The sequence below is a fragment of the Octopus bimaculoides genome, chromosome 17 (assembly GCF_001194135.2).
Source record: "Octopus bimaculoides isolate UCB-OBI-ISO-001 chromosome 17, ASM119413v2, whole genome shotgun sequence".
NCBI lineage: Eukaryota > Metazoa > Mollusca > Cephalopoda > Octopoda > Octopodidae > Octopus > Octopus bimaculoides.
The window spans coordinates 6,546,008-6,561,869 of record NC_068997.1 but is presented as its reverse complement, the minus strand read 5'-3'; the positions used below and the strand labels follow the sequence as shown (position 1 = coordinate 6,561,869).

General features: G+C 37.5%; 1 protein-coding gene across 4 annotated transcripts in view; it reads left to right on the top strand.

Moving 5' to 3' along the window:
* LOC106872492 (methionine--tRNA ligase, cytoplasmic) overlaps nucleotides 1-15,862 on the top strand; it is a 40,825-nt gene that overhangs the window by 6,782 nt on the left and 18,181 nt on the right. For all 4 annotated transcript variants that reach the window (XM_014919512.1, XM_014919510.2, XM_052973853.1 and 1 more), the window contains 12 exons: nucleotides 1,001-1,091; nucleotides 2,123-2,213; nucleotides 4,060-4,200; nucleotides 6,050-6,125; nucleotides 6,637-6,752; nucleotides 7,364-7,504; nucleotides 8,552-8,655; nucleotides 9,559-9,675; nucleotides 10,006-10,209; nucleotides 11,217-11,306; nucleotides 13,600-13,786; nucleotides 14,478-14,648. In XM_014919512.1, coding sequence (XP_014774998.1) covers nucleotides 2,148-2,213; nucleotides 4,060-4,200; nucleotides 6,050-6,125; nucleotides 6,637-6,752; nucleotides 7,364-7,504; nucleotides 8,552-8,655; nucleotides 9,559-9,675; nucleotides 10,006-10,209; nucleotides 11,217-11,306; nucleotides 13,600-13,786; nucleotides 14,478-14,648 — 1,413 coding nt within the window. In that variant the 5' untranslated portion in view covers nucleotides 1,001-1,091; nucleotides 2,123-2,147. The remainder of the gene's footprint in view (nucleotides 1-1,000; nucleotides 1,092-2,122; nucleotides 2,214-4,059; nucleotides 4,201-6,049; nucleotides 6,126-6,636; nucleotides 6,753-7,363; nucleotides 7,505-8,551; nucleotides 8,656-9,558; nucleotides 9,676-10,005; nucleotides 10,210-11,216; nucleotides 11,307-13,599; nucleotides 13,787-14,477; nucleotides 14,649-15,862) is intronic.

Here is a 15,862-nt window from a genome sequence, read left to right as displayed (position 1 = left end):
GGTATGGTCATGTGGCAAGAATGGATGAGGATAGCTGTGTGAAAAAGTGCCACATCCTGGCAGTTGAGGGAACCTCTGGAAGAGGTAGACCCAGGAAGACCTGGGATGAGGTGGTGAAGCACGACCTTCGAACATTAGGCCTCACCAAAGCAATGGCTACTGACCGAGACCTTTGGAAATATGCAGTGCGTGAGAAGACCCGGTAAGCCAAGTGAGACCATAATCCATGACCTCTGCCAGGGGTGTAGCCAGCCCACTTAGGCGTACCTCTTCATCACTGGACACTAAACTATGCTTGCGAAGACCTGTTGAGGCAAATGAAATCGAAATCGAACCAAATTCGACGACTGGCACCCATGCCAACCTCTCCTTCATTGGACACTAAACTCGGCTTGCGAATACCTGTTGGAGCAAGTGAAATTGAAATCGTAATTGAACCAAATTCGATGAATGGCACCAGTGCCAGTGGAGCACTAACAGCACTGTCTGAGCGTGTTCATTGCCAGATCAGCTGTCTGGCTTCTGTGCCAGTGGCATGTAGATAGCACCATTTGAGCATGATCGTTACCAGCGTCGCCTTACTGGCACTTGTGCCGGTGGCACGTAGAAAAAAAAACATTCGAGCGAGGTCGTTGCCAGAGCCTCTGGACTGGCTCCTGTGCAGGTGGCATGTAAAAAACACCATTTTGAGTTTGGCCGTTGCCAGTACCACCTGACTGGCCCTCGTGCCGGTGGCATGTAAAAGCACCCACTACACTCTTGGAGTGGTTGGCGTTAGGAAGGGCATCCAGCTATAGAAACTCTGCCAGATCAGATAGGAGCATGGTGCAGCCATCTGGTTCACCAGTCAAATCGTCCAACCCATGCTAGCCTGGAAAGCGGACGTTAAATGATGATGATAATGATGATGATGTTGCTTTATCATTGTATTTATCCTGTTTATTTAGCTTCTATTGTTTTGTCATTTAATTATCTAATGCATCGTTTCATTCATTTGTAGAAAGAATTGTTCCCTATTTGTCAAAAACGCAACTGCCAGTCTTGGAATTGGCTAAAGATGATTTCTTGTTTTCAACAAACTCAGCCACCAGGTAATATTCAATAAATAGAAAGTCGTCCCCGTTTTCCTTTTTTTTTTCTCTTTTCTTTTCCTCCCTCTCTTCTTTTACCTCGTAAACTTGATGCCACTTGATGTATCGTTCTCTTCTCTTGTCATTTCTTCTGTGTCTCACTTCCTGAACTCCATGTTAAACACTTCACCCAATTTTACTTCCCAGAACTATGGTCTTCTGCCATCCGGCATGTATCTATATTTCCTAGATAGGATTAACCCCTGCACAAGTTAAAGCTGATTTTTTAACTGCATTAAGCTCTCTTATTTAGTGAGAACCTACAAAAGCTCCGGGTGATGGTAGTCCTCGACCTATACTAACTACAAGGAAAAAGAAATTGATTGTGAAACCATTTCTTTTTGTTGTCACCAGTGATTTATAAGTCAAAACTTTAATGTCAGCTGAACTGTCAAGTAGAAGATCAATCTTTGCCTTTTGTTTAACACTTCGAGACTAGAATGAGGAATGTATCTTCCTTAATTGATACAGATTAATCTCTATTTTGTCATATTATTTGCCGCACAAGTCTAGCTGCTATCTCAAGTTGAATCTATAGCCTGAAGCGTTGCCATCTGCCAGTCAGAGCAGAGATAAAGCCAGCCATTATGCCATAGATGTTTGAAGATTCCAACTTGTTCACTGCATTTCTGATAGCGCGAGTGACAAAGGATTTGTATGCAATTTGGTGCTGAACAGATATTACAAAGATCTTTTTTTCCAAGTGTAATAGTTTTGGGGGTTTTTTTTTTTGATATGTGCATCCCTAACAAGTCAAACTCACATACATGCTTCTGCATAGTTTGTGTCTGCTAAATTCCACAAGACCAATTAGAGGCTATGATAAAAGACACTTGTCCCAGGTGCCATGCTATCAGATCAAACTTTTCTCTACCCATTCCATTTATAATGAGAATATTTCTTTTATATCTTTTTGTAGTCAGTTATAAGTTGTCTTCATAATTATTGATTTTTTTTTTTACGGAAACAAATTCTCTCCATTGTCTTCACAGATATCTGCTCAGCGGAGATGTTGTTATGAATGATGCTAATATTGATACCCAGGTAGATATGTGGCTTCAATGGGAAGCATGTCAATTACAGGTATGTCATAATTTTTAACTTATTTCTTCATATTTTTCTAAAATAGATATTGATGTAAATATGGATTTTAGTTGTTGTTTGTTTACTCCCAAGTCAGTGAGCCGGCCTGTGATAATGGCTGTTCCAGCCTTGACCATCCTGTCCTTTTTTTAAGTTGTCCAGTGTAACCTTATGTTTTTTTTAAAGATGACTGTAGAGTATGATTTCAACGAGACTTGGGTCAAAGTTATATCTCACAGGTCAAATGATTGCATAGAGGTTGAGTTATGTCCCTTATATTGGTAGATAGAATAAAGCTGTTAGTTTTTACTATGGTTTTATGTTTCATAGAATATATTACTTTGTTATTATACAGCAACAGTAGTTGTAGTAGCTGTTGTTACTGTAAATTTACTACTCTTTAGTTTGCCTTTTTTATTTGTTAAGTAGGTTCAGTAATCATCAGAAGTTACCCGAGAGAAGTTTCTCTCTGGTCAGTGTTTGATCACTTTCTTCCCTTCCATTAAGAGCATCTTGCTATTTAGCATTCACTTTTAAGGTTTTCCATGGCAACATGGATTCTGTCCCTGCTCGCTTTGTAGAAAAGGCGTAGGTAGAAACTCCATTACATGTGTAAGCTTTGGATGCAAAAGGTGCAGCAATATCAGAGGAAGGTTAACACGGAAACTAGCTTTTGTATGTGGAAGATGCACAGGTACAATAAATGCTGAAAATGTGCAGAAAATAGACTCCATCAACTGCCAAGGGAACAAGCTAGAAGTAGTGGAGAGGAATGTTCTGAGAGCGTAGCTGTAAGAATAAGATTAGACTGGGCAAAGTTCAGAGAGCTTCTACCTCTGCTGGCAGCAAAGGGTCTCTCTCTCAGAGTGAAAGTTAGACTGTATGATGCCTGTGTGCAAACAGCCATGCTACATGGCAGTGAAACATGGACTGTGAAATGAAGCCAGTATGCTTCACTGGATGTGCAATATCAGTGTGCATGTTTAACAGTGTAAGCATCTTGAGAGCAAAGTTAGGCATAAGAGGTGGTGTGCAAGAGAGACAACTGTGCTGGTATGGTCATGTGATGCGTATGAACGAGTGCAGCTGTGTAAAGAAATGCCGATCTCTAACTGTGGTGGGAACCTGTGGTAGAGGTAGACATGGGATGAGGTGGTGAAGTATGATCTTTGAACTTTGGGCCTCACAGAAGCAATGAGTAGTGACTGAGACCTTTGGTGATATGCTGTGCTTGAAAAGACCCATCAAGCCAGGTGAAATCGTAGTCATGGCTGGTGTTGGTGTCACACGGTTGGCACCCATGCCGGTGGCACGTAAAGAGCACTGTTGGAGCATTGGGCCTCATGGAAGCAAAGTGGCTGAGTTCCTTTTGAGAGTTGGGCGTCACAGAGGCAATGACTGAGACCTTTGACATTATGCTGTGCTTGAGAAGAAGACCCATCGAGACGAGTAAAATTGCAGTCGTGGCAGATACTGGTGTCATGCAAATGGCACCTGTGCCAGTGGTACATAAAAGCACCCATTACACTCTTGGAGTGGTTGGCGTTAGGAAGGGCATCCAGCTATAGAAAACCATACCAAATCAGACTGGAGTCTGGTGCTGCCTTCCAGCTCTCCAGCCCTGGTCAGACTGTCCAACCCATGCCAGCATGGGCAACAGACATTAAAGGATGATCATATTGTTATTAGATTAGAAAGTTAGGGTATTTTTTCCATTTCAAACTCAATAAGAAACTAGTGAGAGCAGATTCTCTTTCCAATTTGACTATAACTGTAGACAGCAATAAGAAGCAACAGCAGTTATTATATTAATTTCACTGTAAAGTTCTCACCATTTTATTTCCAGTCTACTGTAAAGGATATAATATCAATTGCGAGTGGGAAGAATGTTTCTAAAGAAGACAATGGTGCAAATTTGGCTTTGCTTCACTCTCACCTGAAGTATATGGAGGATAAACTGAAGAAAAACGATAACAACCTTGTGAAAGTAAGTAAACTGAATAATAATAAAAAAATATATGTTGATAATTTTGCTTTCATAGCAGTCTGTAACAGAGGTGGAAAAAAAATTCCAGGTATGGAAACAGAAGCTAGATTGGAAAGGCCTTAAAGTTAACTTGGCAAAGACTAAGGTTTTATAGTAAGCAAGAAAACAGACAGGACCCTACCCATTTCAGATAAACGACCCTGCTTGCCATGTAGAAAGGATGTAGGCAGGAATTGCACACTTGCAGCAGTGGAATGACCAAATAATTTACAAGGCAAGACCCCTTGACTAGGAGGGGGAGTAGTATTGAGAGAAGGTGGGAGGTTTGAGTATGAGGGACAGAAATAGACAACTTGTAGTAATGAGGATAGATGGATACCTCAGTAGCAGAGAGAGAGAGAGGCAAGTGAAGAAGGTGAAAATGTGATGGAGTAGGGGGTGGGGGTACTCTCAAGGTACAGAGAAGTGTATATAAATGAATTGGGAGCAAGGATTGGATAGGGTAGGTATGTGGGTGAGTGAATTGATGAGGTTGCAGAAAAAGGGAGTGGGAGGTGGAGGGGAAGGAATGTAGTGAATGGACAGAGGTAAAGGGGAGGGGCGTGTTAGGAGGATATGTTGTGGGGGGAAGAGATGGAGGGGTTGGGTATACAACAGGTGGAGAGAAGATGGGCTATGTGAGGGAGAGGTTTGTTAGAGGGTTGGGATGGGGGCCTGGATTTTACTTAGCTTGAAGGGTCTTCACAGCAAATCACCAATCAACTCACTCCTTTTCCCCGAAGGGATTAGTAATTCATCTGCTTTCCTACTTTGGTCTTTGCTAAGTTGACACTTTGATAACAGTTCTTTCTTCCACACTTGAAATTTCTTCTCTATTTCTAGCAGAGATTCAACTCTAAGAATTTCAAGCAGAAAATTTTAGAATTTAATGGAAAAATTTCAATTAATTAAAAAATTCTTTGCCTCCATCATTCACTGCAACACATCAACATTTGTGCCATTCACCCTGTCTAATTAATTTCCTTTGCTCCGATGTTTAATTACACACACACACATTTATATATAAGGAAAAAAAGTGAAGGTAGAAAATGCTAAAATAATTTTATCATAAAAAACATTTCTGTACTGGTTTCGGTCATTGAGACTTTTTCAGCTCTAAGTATGGAAAACAATTATTTTTTGGAAAAATTAAATGAAAAGTTTTTTAGGAGAATATTTGCATAGTATTCAAATACAAGGGGCATTTTCCTTGTTTCTGCCTGTCTCTGTCTCTCTTCTTTACACTTGTGGAGATCAAGTTGGCTGGGACTTTATAATAAATTTGATTGTATTCTCAGTATAGAATCATCCTGTTAGTAAATGTTTCATTAAAGAAGTGATGTTTAAATTCTCAATCGCAGAATAATGCTAATAATATAGCCTGAACAGGATAAACTATCCCTATTTTTGCAGAGAAAAGTGTAGGTGGCCAGCTGTATCCCTATTTTTGCAGAGAAAAGTATAGGTGGCCAGCTGTGTCCACAGCTGGCCACCTACGCTTTTCTCTGCAAAAATAGGGATAGTTTATCCTGTTCAGGCTATATTATCAGCATTATTCTGCGATTGAGAATTTAAACATCACTTCTTTAACTTTCTATAAAAAAGACATCTCAACGCTTCTAAAAGCAAGCTTTGCTTGTTTGTTTACATTTGTCGTAATTTGAATTTAACAAATATTTCATTGTTTTCTTAAATTGCATCAAAATGATAACCTTATTTTAACGTTAGCACATACATACAAACCTATATATATATATATATATATATATATTTTAGCACATACATACAAACAAATGTATATTCTTTTCAGGGCCAAATGACTGCTGCTGATGTCACAGTTTGGTCAACATTGTATCATGTATTCAATCAAACAGATGTCATTAAAGGTATGTTAAAGATATTGCAATGTTGAAGGTTTGAAATCTTCTTTGACCTAACCACAATGTCCATTATTTAAAACTTAATTTTTAAACCAATTGTTAGAATTAAGGCTCATCTGACATAATTTCAAATTTTGAAATTTGCTGTTGCTATAGTTTCAAGATCTTGGCAATTGGTGAAAGTGCTAGCTAGAAATTTCTAAAACTTAGCCTATTCATGATTTGAACATTTGATTTGCTAGAAATAACAGCCAAAACCTCAGATGCTCCCTACTATCTTGAACAAAAGAAAGACTCATTGGACAACGTAGTCCTTGACAAACAAAAAGATGTGAGGTTTACAGTTACAATGCTTTAAATCATAAACCTATGAATTCAAAGCAGAACTTGGGTTAAACACCAGCAACAAGCATTAGTTTTATAATATGGTAATATTGCTAAATGACATACTGTTTCAAAGTAATGACTAAACTGTTGCTTTAAGGTTGTATTATTTCAACTTTTTCTTTTCTTTAAGACTGGGAAAAAGATTATCCTAAAGTGTCGTCCTGGTTTAAATGTTTGTCTGGCAAGAAAGATTTCCAAGATGGAGTCAATCAGCTGACCGATAGTCAAAGAACTGCAGCTCTAACGGTAAACATGGTTATTTTTTATTCACAGTATTTGTGACGTGTGATTCCCTCTCCATTGTAGCATAAATGCTAATTCTGCTGTTATTGTTGTTAGTATAATCTCTGTTGGTGTTACATAGATTGTTTACAAGCTGTTGCTATTGTTACACTAGTATTAAAAATGAAGTAACATCAGAGGGGTGACATTTTTCCAGTCAGAAAACTGAAGCATGTGTTAATGTAACTTTGTATAAATATACAATTTGGACTTAGCATTCGATGGTTTGTTGTCTAACATCACTTCCTAGGTGTTATTGGGTCTCCTTCTGTCAGCCTAGTTTTATCTGCTATAAATTGTGTCTTTATTTGGTATCAGCCTTAAGAAAATATACAAACTAGAGTGTCAGCATGGGAGATGGACAGGTCTTCTCAAGCTTAGGAAATTGCTAATCCTCATATTCTGTGTTCACATCCCATCAAGGACAACTAACTTTCCACTCTTTTGTTGATAAAAGAGTACCAGAAGTTGATTCCCACTGACTGTTGCTCTCCCCAATAAATGTTTGGCCTTTAGACCATGTAAAAACTGAAGTTTACAGTCAATATTTGCCTTATTTTTGTCTATAATTGCAGGAATCTGTTTGTAAAAGTAATCAGAAATCCTCAAAAGCTACATGGGAAAGTAAGAGTGGATCAAAGCTTCAAGACGACCAAAAACCTAAATCTCTGACATCCAAGTTACCAGTGAAGCCTGTAAAACAACCTGAAAACCAGGTGAGAATTATGTAGAAGTATATATATATATATCATCATCATCATCATTTAACGTCCGTTTTCCATGCTAGCATGGGTTGGACGGTTCAACTGGGGTCTGGGAAGCCAGGAGGCTGCACCAGGCTCCAGTCTGATCTGGCAGAGTTTCTACAGCTGGATGCCCTTCCTAATGCCAACCACTCTGTGAGTGTAGTGAGTGCTTTTTACATGCCACCTGCACAGGGGCCAGAGGAGACTGGCAATGGCTACAATCAGTTGGTGCTTTTTACATGCCACCAGAAGCCAGTCAAGTCTTAGCAAGCCCTTCAGATAGATGTCTATAGAAAAGGTATAAGTAGAAACTCCACAAGATGTTCCTGGTGTAAGCTTTGGACACATAAAAGGTGCAGCAATATCAGAGGAAGGTTAACAGGGAAGATAGTTTTTGTGTTTGGAAGGTGCTCAGGTACAATGAACACTAAAAATGTACATGCCATGGGAGAATAACTAGATATAGTTGATAGCTTCCGTTACCTAGGTAACTAAGTCAGTAGCAGAGTTGACTGCTCCAAGAGCATAACTGCCAGAATAAGAATAGGCTGGACAAAGTTCAGAGAATTCCTTCCTCTGCTGGTAATAAAGGGCTTATTGCTTAGAGTGAAAGGAAGACTATGATGCATGTGTGTACACTCAGCCACTCCTACCAGCTCTGCTGATAGGACCCTAATGATAATTCAAAACTACAGAATGATTTGAATGCTATATACAAGTGGGCTGAAGAAAACAATATGTCGTACAATGTTGAGCAATTTCAAGCACCCTGCTATCAGTTCACAAACAGATTGCAGTTTAGAATACACAGGACCAGAGGTAGGGTAATCCCAGAGTTGGTGAATGATCGAAGAAGCCATATGAGTAATGATGCATGATTCCATGTGCAAATTACTAAGATGGCAACAATTTGCAGGCAACTGGCTGGTTCTGTTTCAGTCAGGTATTCCAATATATTCGACATATTTATTCTTGCTTTCTTGCCTAAATTTTCCCATCAAAACTTATTCTTTTCAGGAAGCAGCCAATGATGTATTAGTGAACAGCAATGAAATTTCCAAATCTGTGGCTGCATGGAAACTTCCATGTACAACAAATGCAACTAAAAGAGAACATCCCATGTAAGGATTGTTTTTTTCTATCTCTGCAAATATATCATGTAGATCTTGAGTGCTGAAGCATTTAGTTAATATTGAAATTGCCAGCTAAATTAACCCATACACCTTACTAGTTGTGAACTGTATAATAAAGGTGGTATATTCTCTGAAGCCTTAGTAATTTGGATGAATCTATGTTACATTTTGATAAGATTTTATAAAATAGTTTTGTTCATATGAACATCATCTTTGAGGATATCTTTACAGAGCAATATATTTTTTTAAAGGATGCTTCCTTCAATTTACTTGATGCCATTACGGTCTTGATTAAGAGAAAAGATCTAAACCTTGAATAATGGCTCCTGTGTATCAGCCACAAAAATACTTATATTTATCCTAAACAAGTTTAAATGTCTTTTTTAAATGATTATATACTAAAAGGCACCCACTACATTCTTGGAGTGGTTGGTGTTAGGAAAGGCATCCAGCTGTAGAAGCCATTCTAAATCAGATTGGAACCTGGTGCAGCTCTTCAGCTTACCAGTTTCAGTCAAACCATCTTACCCATGCCAGCATAGAAAGCAGATGATGATAATGATGACATTTTTTCCATTTGCTGTAAATATTAAACAATAAAATAATATTATTTTGTAATATAAACAAAATTTCAAACACCTGACATTCTTTAGACTAGTTATTTTAAAGATCCAGTCTTTGAATCATTGATCTACATTATAACCTTCCCATATATATTTGATTATTTATGCATTTCAAACCCTGAAAAATTCCATGGTGTCACTTGAATTACTGTTTTGATATGAGAATCATTAGCTCATTGTGGTCTCTGTTTTAATAATTAAAAAAAAATTTATTGTAACAATTTTAAATTTATAAGATCCAATCCCTAATTGAGTGATATTCTTATAGTTTACCTGTACCTGGTGCCCGCAACATTCTTATTACAAGTGCATTGCCTTACGTGAATAATGTACCTCACCTGGGCAATATTATTGGATCAACTCTCAGTGCAGATATTTTCTCAAGGTAATCTTTAATAGCTTCATACCTGTAATATATTTCCAAAGTCAATGTAAATCTTTATCCATTGTTTTTAGTAATAAAAGTTGCCTTTGATGTTTGTTTGAATTTTGAAAGATATGCGTGTGTGTGACTACAAATATGTGTATATGTGTGTCCCTGTGTATGTTTTTACTTGTGATTACAAGAGTTCTGTGTGTTGCAAATAAATTCAAATTAGTTTTAATTAATCAAAGCTGCAGTATAAAATGTTTGAAGAGGAATGAGAAAGCTGTAAGATTTTGTAAAACTCGAGAGGCTTGAATTAATAAATTTAGTTTGATATTTTCTTTCTAGGTATTCTCAGTTACGTGGCTATAACTGTCTTTATATCTGTGGAACAGATGAATATGGTACAGCAACGGAAACAAAAGCTATGGAGGAAGGACTCACACCACAGCAGATTTGTGATAAATACAATGTAATCCATGAAGAAATTTATAAATGGTTTAATATTTCATTTGATTATTTTGGTCGCACAACAACCAAATTACAAACTGAGTAGGTTTTGATTTTTGATTTTTTATATGTATACTAATTTTGTTTATTTTTTTATCTACTTTTATCTGTCTCAGTGGTTGGACTACGACCATGCTGGGGCACCACCTTGAAAGATTTACTCAAACAAATCAATCCCAGTACTTACTCTATCAGTCTCTTTTGTTAAACTGCAAAGTTATGAGGATGTAAAGAAAGCAACACCAGTTGTCAAGCAGTGGGTGAATTGGAGAAACATGCACACAAGCTTCCACACAGTTTCCATTTACCAGATTCACTCAGAAGGCATTTGTTGGTTTGGGGCTACAGTAGATAGCACTTGCCCCAGGTGTTGTGCAGTAGAACTGAACCTGAAACCATGTAGTTGCAAAGTTAATTTTTTAACCACCCTGCACAAAAATACAACATTCCTCAATACACCCTTGCATTTGGAGTTGGATATATTGATATATATATATATACGCCAAATATGGAAAGTAAGGATTAAAGATAGTGAAACCAAGGTTTTGTTCAATCAGCCTTTTGGATGACTAAGCACATTGGTTGGTCAAGAACTTTTTGCTCTATCTCTATTGGTGGAACACTTTGCTTTGGATTTTCTTTAATCCTTCTTTATGTTCATATAATGCACATATATATTTAAAATTGTTTTACACCCACACACACATGCATGTATGTGTGTATGTCTCTCTCTCTCTATACATACATATATATATATATTCACATAGACACACATACACACACAAAATATCTTTCCTCCTACTAATATAGAATGAAATCTTAACATTATCACTAATTTCTTTGTCATGATTAGCATAAGCGAAACTGGTTGACTATGTAAATATTTTATTTCATAAATATATAGATATATATATATATATTTTGTCCAACATAAAATCTCTGTGCATTTTACTTTTTTTATATTTTTCATTGTATCTTTTCAGTATGTGTGTGTTTATTTGCAGCTATTAATTTGTATTTGGAATTTTAATTATTGTATTTCTCTTTAGGATTGCTCAGGACATATTTTGGAAGTTACATAAGAAAGGTTATATCTCTGAAGATACTGTTGACCAATTGAAATGCGAAAAATGTGATCGGTTAGTTGTTACTTTTGGTTGTAGATGTTATATTTTATTTGTTTTTGTTTACATAAGTTTTCCAAAATGTGTTTCAATGCATTTTGTAGATTTCAGTTGTTGGTGAAATTTAAAATAGAATCATTTTCACGGCTACACTGATGGACATTGAGTGATTAATACATCCAGTGACTACCAATCAAATAACAATTAATTAGATAATCAGCAATTACTATCTTGGATTAATCCCCAAATGGGTTACTCACTAGCTTCCTACAGATTAAAGATAGCAAATAAGGTCACACATATACACACGCTATCAATTAATTTTATGGTGGCTCAATGTGTGAGCAACCATGGCAGCCAAGTGTCCCTTAAATAACACCCTACCATCTTAAATGATCAGATGATCATGGCTGGAATGCCTGTTACCACAGGTCTGCTCAGTCAGAGTTGATGTCAGTATAAACAACTGCCATTTTTTTTTGCAAGCAAAATTGAAATCCTGCAACTGAGGAGTGTAGGTATGGCTGTGTGGATATGGTGTTCATTTTGTAACCACATGGTTTTGAGTTCTATCTCAATGCTTGACATCTTGGGCAAGTGTCTTCTGCTGTAGCCTCAGCTGAACCAATGTGTTGTGAGTGGAATTGGTTGACGGAAACCTGTGTGTGTGTGTGTGTGTATGATGTTGGTTGTGGCTGGTCAGAAAGTTACCTTTGGTTTTACGTCTTTTATTGCACATAGCAATAAAAGACAACTCATCTGGAGAGGCTGCTGTTAGAAGGCCATTATGTGTGGCTGCAGGTTATTTGGATCCTTGCCATACCTCTGGGAAGAGTCAGAAGTGCTTATTGGAGAATTTCTATGGCTTCAGCAGCACCAATTCCTGGTTTTCTAATTCTCCTGATTGTAATCCCATGGACTAATATGTGTGGGGTATAGTTGAGAAAGACACCAACCACTCTGCCTGGGCCAGGGTGGTTACCAAGATCAAAGAGGTGTTTGAAGATCTTTCTATGGACACTGAGAACTGCATGTGCCAGGTTCCAGAGCCATTTTCAGACCATAGTGGAAGGGTGGCTACTCTGAGTAAACCTGTTATCTCTCAGCCAAAATCTAGTTGATGCTTTCTGGTTTTTAAAATACTTTTATTTTTGGATGAGACATTGTGTTTTCTTTTCTTTGGTCTGAACACTTTGCGCTCTGTTGTATTAACAACACGAACTATCTATACATCATAAATCATGTCCACTGCCCTTTTTGTCACAATCACACATCTAACAACACAGGTTACAATGTCACACACACCAGTTTGGTCACAATGACTCAGTCCATAACAAAATGTACATTACTCTTTCTCGGTAAATGTCACATCACATAACAACGCACACAGACTTTTTGTAACAATTTCCCATACATAATACATCACCATCAACATCTGGTTGAGGTTGCTCAACCAGATGTTTTTAACCTACACATGCCATCCCCCTCAGTCCTGCATCAGTTGAGGGAGGTCTTTGGGGAGGCATCCAATGTCTCTGATGAGTTGATCTACATACGTGGTGTTCAGACGACCTGATTGAGTATGGCCATGCTTTGGCATCCATAACAGTAGGTCACTTGCCAGCAGCGTTCTGCAAAGTGCAAGCGCCTTTCCCTTATAATGGTGGAAAGAGGCAGGAGATCTCTATACAGCTACTTCTTGGTGCAATGAGTTCTCCAAGATATGTTTAAGACTGCTCTTAACATTTGGGTGTAAGTTCCATCTAGCTTGGATTCCAATTTTTTGGCAAGCATCCAGGTTGTTGCTCCATATAAAAGGACTGGCTCTACTGTTGCAAGAATGTAGATTATGCTGATGATTTAGACTTGCTCTCTGACACAATGTCAAACTCCATCCAATTACTTCATAGTCTAGAATTAATTGCACAAAATATACTATTTGTGAATCCTAGTAAAACCAAACTCATTGTTTATAATCGCAAAAGATCACCAGAGACCCCCATCATTCAAGTCGATGATTTTATATACCTTGGTTCTCCGATAGCTTCAACTTGTAAAAAGTTGGACAGCCAAAGCATGGTCTACCCTAAACAAACTAGGTGTTGTCTGGAGATCCACCTTGTCAGACAATTCCGCGAGAGGAATTTTTTCCATGCAATGATAGTCATTTCTTTTATATGATAACAAACCATTACTATTGTCTACACTAAATCCACTGAATATTGCGTCTGTTTCGAATGACAAATAAAATGAAATCTTTTCCAGACATTTCAACAGGGAAGCAATCTGTTTTGATTTTGTTTTTCAGGTTTCTTGCTGATAGGTTTGTTGAAGGAATCTGTCCTCTGTGTGGTTTTGATGATGCCAGGGGAGATCAGTGTGACAAATGTGGTAAACTAATCAATGCCATAGATTTAGTGAAACCTCGTTGTAAAACCTGCTCAAACACACCCATTGTCAAATCTTCTCGACATCTCTTCCTCGATCTTCCTAAGGTAAATATTTACAACAGTTTCTTTATGTTGCTGCCATTACATTGTTGATTTTATTTTCTTATCTGAGACTAGTGATGATCACTTCAGCATTTGTTATTTAACAGTGGATCAGCCTTGGACAGACCTTATGATCAAAGAGGGTCCACACATGGCCATCCCATCTTTTTTCAGATAATGTATGTAGGACTACATTGTTCAGTGTGTCTTTCTATTCTTATTTTTAAACATGGTATGATTTCATGGAGATATGGCTGCTCTTTCTTGCAGATAAAATATGTAGAAGCTATCTTCACTGGCAGGAGTGGAGTGTTGATGTAACTTATTTAGCTCTTTATGGAATGTTAGGCTTTAGAAAATGGATGATATGGTTGTTAGACTCTTGAGGAATGCTGAAAAATTACATTACTTTCAATACTTAGAAATCAATTGAGTACGATTGGAAACAAGTTTGATTTTTTTTTTTTTTATGTTGACTTGAAAATGATGCAGTAAAATATTAAAAATTGTCAAGTTTCAGTAAATATGACAAATACTATTATTTATGGCTTGGTTAAAGAATAGAGATAAGCCAGGTGAGTGTGGAAATGTTACTTAGACAATTGTAACTTGCAGAATTAGAAGGTTTGTATAAAGATAATTACTAGAATATTCCTACTGTGTGACTTACACAAAATTTGGTCAACCATTTCAGCTGGAACCAGATTTAAAGAAACACTTGGATCATGTCTTTCCTAAAGGTATTTGGACAAATAATGCAAAAGTAATCACAAATTCTTGGTTGAGAGATGGTTTGAAACCTCGCTGTATAAGTCGAGATCTGAAGTGGGGAACACCAGTGCCTTTAAAAGGTTTCACTGACAAAGTAAGTTTTAGTTTTGTATTCAAAATTTCTATATATTGCTAACTGGTATATCATTACTACAATATTACTATTGGAATATTCTTTTAGAATTGAATTCTTCAGTGTTTTTGTTTCTCTTTTAAGAAGATAAGGTGAAGTGTGTGGGAGATTTGGCTGTTATTTCTAAGTGATTCTGGTAGATCGATCATGGATTATGCCTGTGATGCTGTTTCCTCAGTCTCTCTTCACAACAAACCACAAAGAAACAACTTGCCATTTCAGGCTGCAACATAGAGGATTTTCATTGATCACTTAAACAGACTGAAAACAGTATACTCGAAAGGAAAAGAGCCCAGCTTATTGTTGCTCAAATCTACAGGTTTTTTTTATCTTCTGCAAATATCCAAACACCTCAACAACTCTGGACATTACTACAAGACCATCATAATAAATGACTGTGTCTCTCACTCAAACACTAGAATTAGTTGACTGTTTACTCATCCATTGCTTTACAAGTTAGTGACAAGAATCTGTTACGTATGTTAACCATTCTGTCTCTTGTTTCTTTTTGTAATTCAGGATTATTTTGGAGATGTTCAAATCAGTGCTCCTTTAATCACTACTGAATCTAATTCCAGTGATTTTGTTTCATTTTGATCAAGGTTGTGGGATAACCTCTCAAACTATCAATATTGGAAATATTGATTTCAAATTTTGGCACAAAATAGCAATTTCAGGGGTGGGGTGGGTAAGTTGATTAAATCGACCCCAGTGTTATATTGGTACTTATTTTATTGGACCCTGGGAGGAGGAAACACAAAGTCAACCATGGCAGAATTTGAACTCAAAACGCAAAGGTGGATGAAATGCCGCCAAACATTTCAACTGGCGTGCTTCCTTTGATACTGGAAATATTATTAGCAAGTGGCACTCTCAACGTCGGCACGCTGAAAGGTAGATCTGGTGAAATTGTTGAGATGCTTGAACGGAGATGCGTAGATATGTGCTGCATCCAGGAAGTAAGATGGAGAGGAGGTTCTGCAAGGTTCCTCACAGGCAAAGAACACAGGTACAAGATTTTCTGGGCAGGGAACACTGACGGGGTCGGGGGCGTAGGAATACTTCTAGCGGAGAAATGGGTGGATAAGGTAATCGAGGTCGTTAGAGTAAGTGACAGAGTACTTAAGATCAGACTAGTGCTTCATCATAGATTAGCTACTGTCATCTCAGCCTAT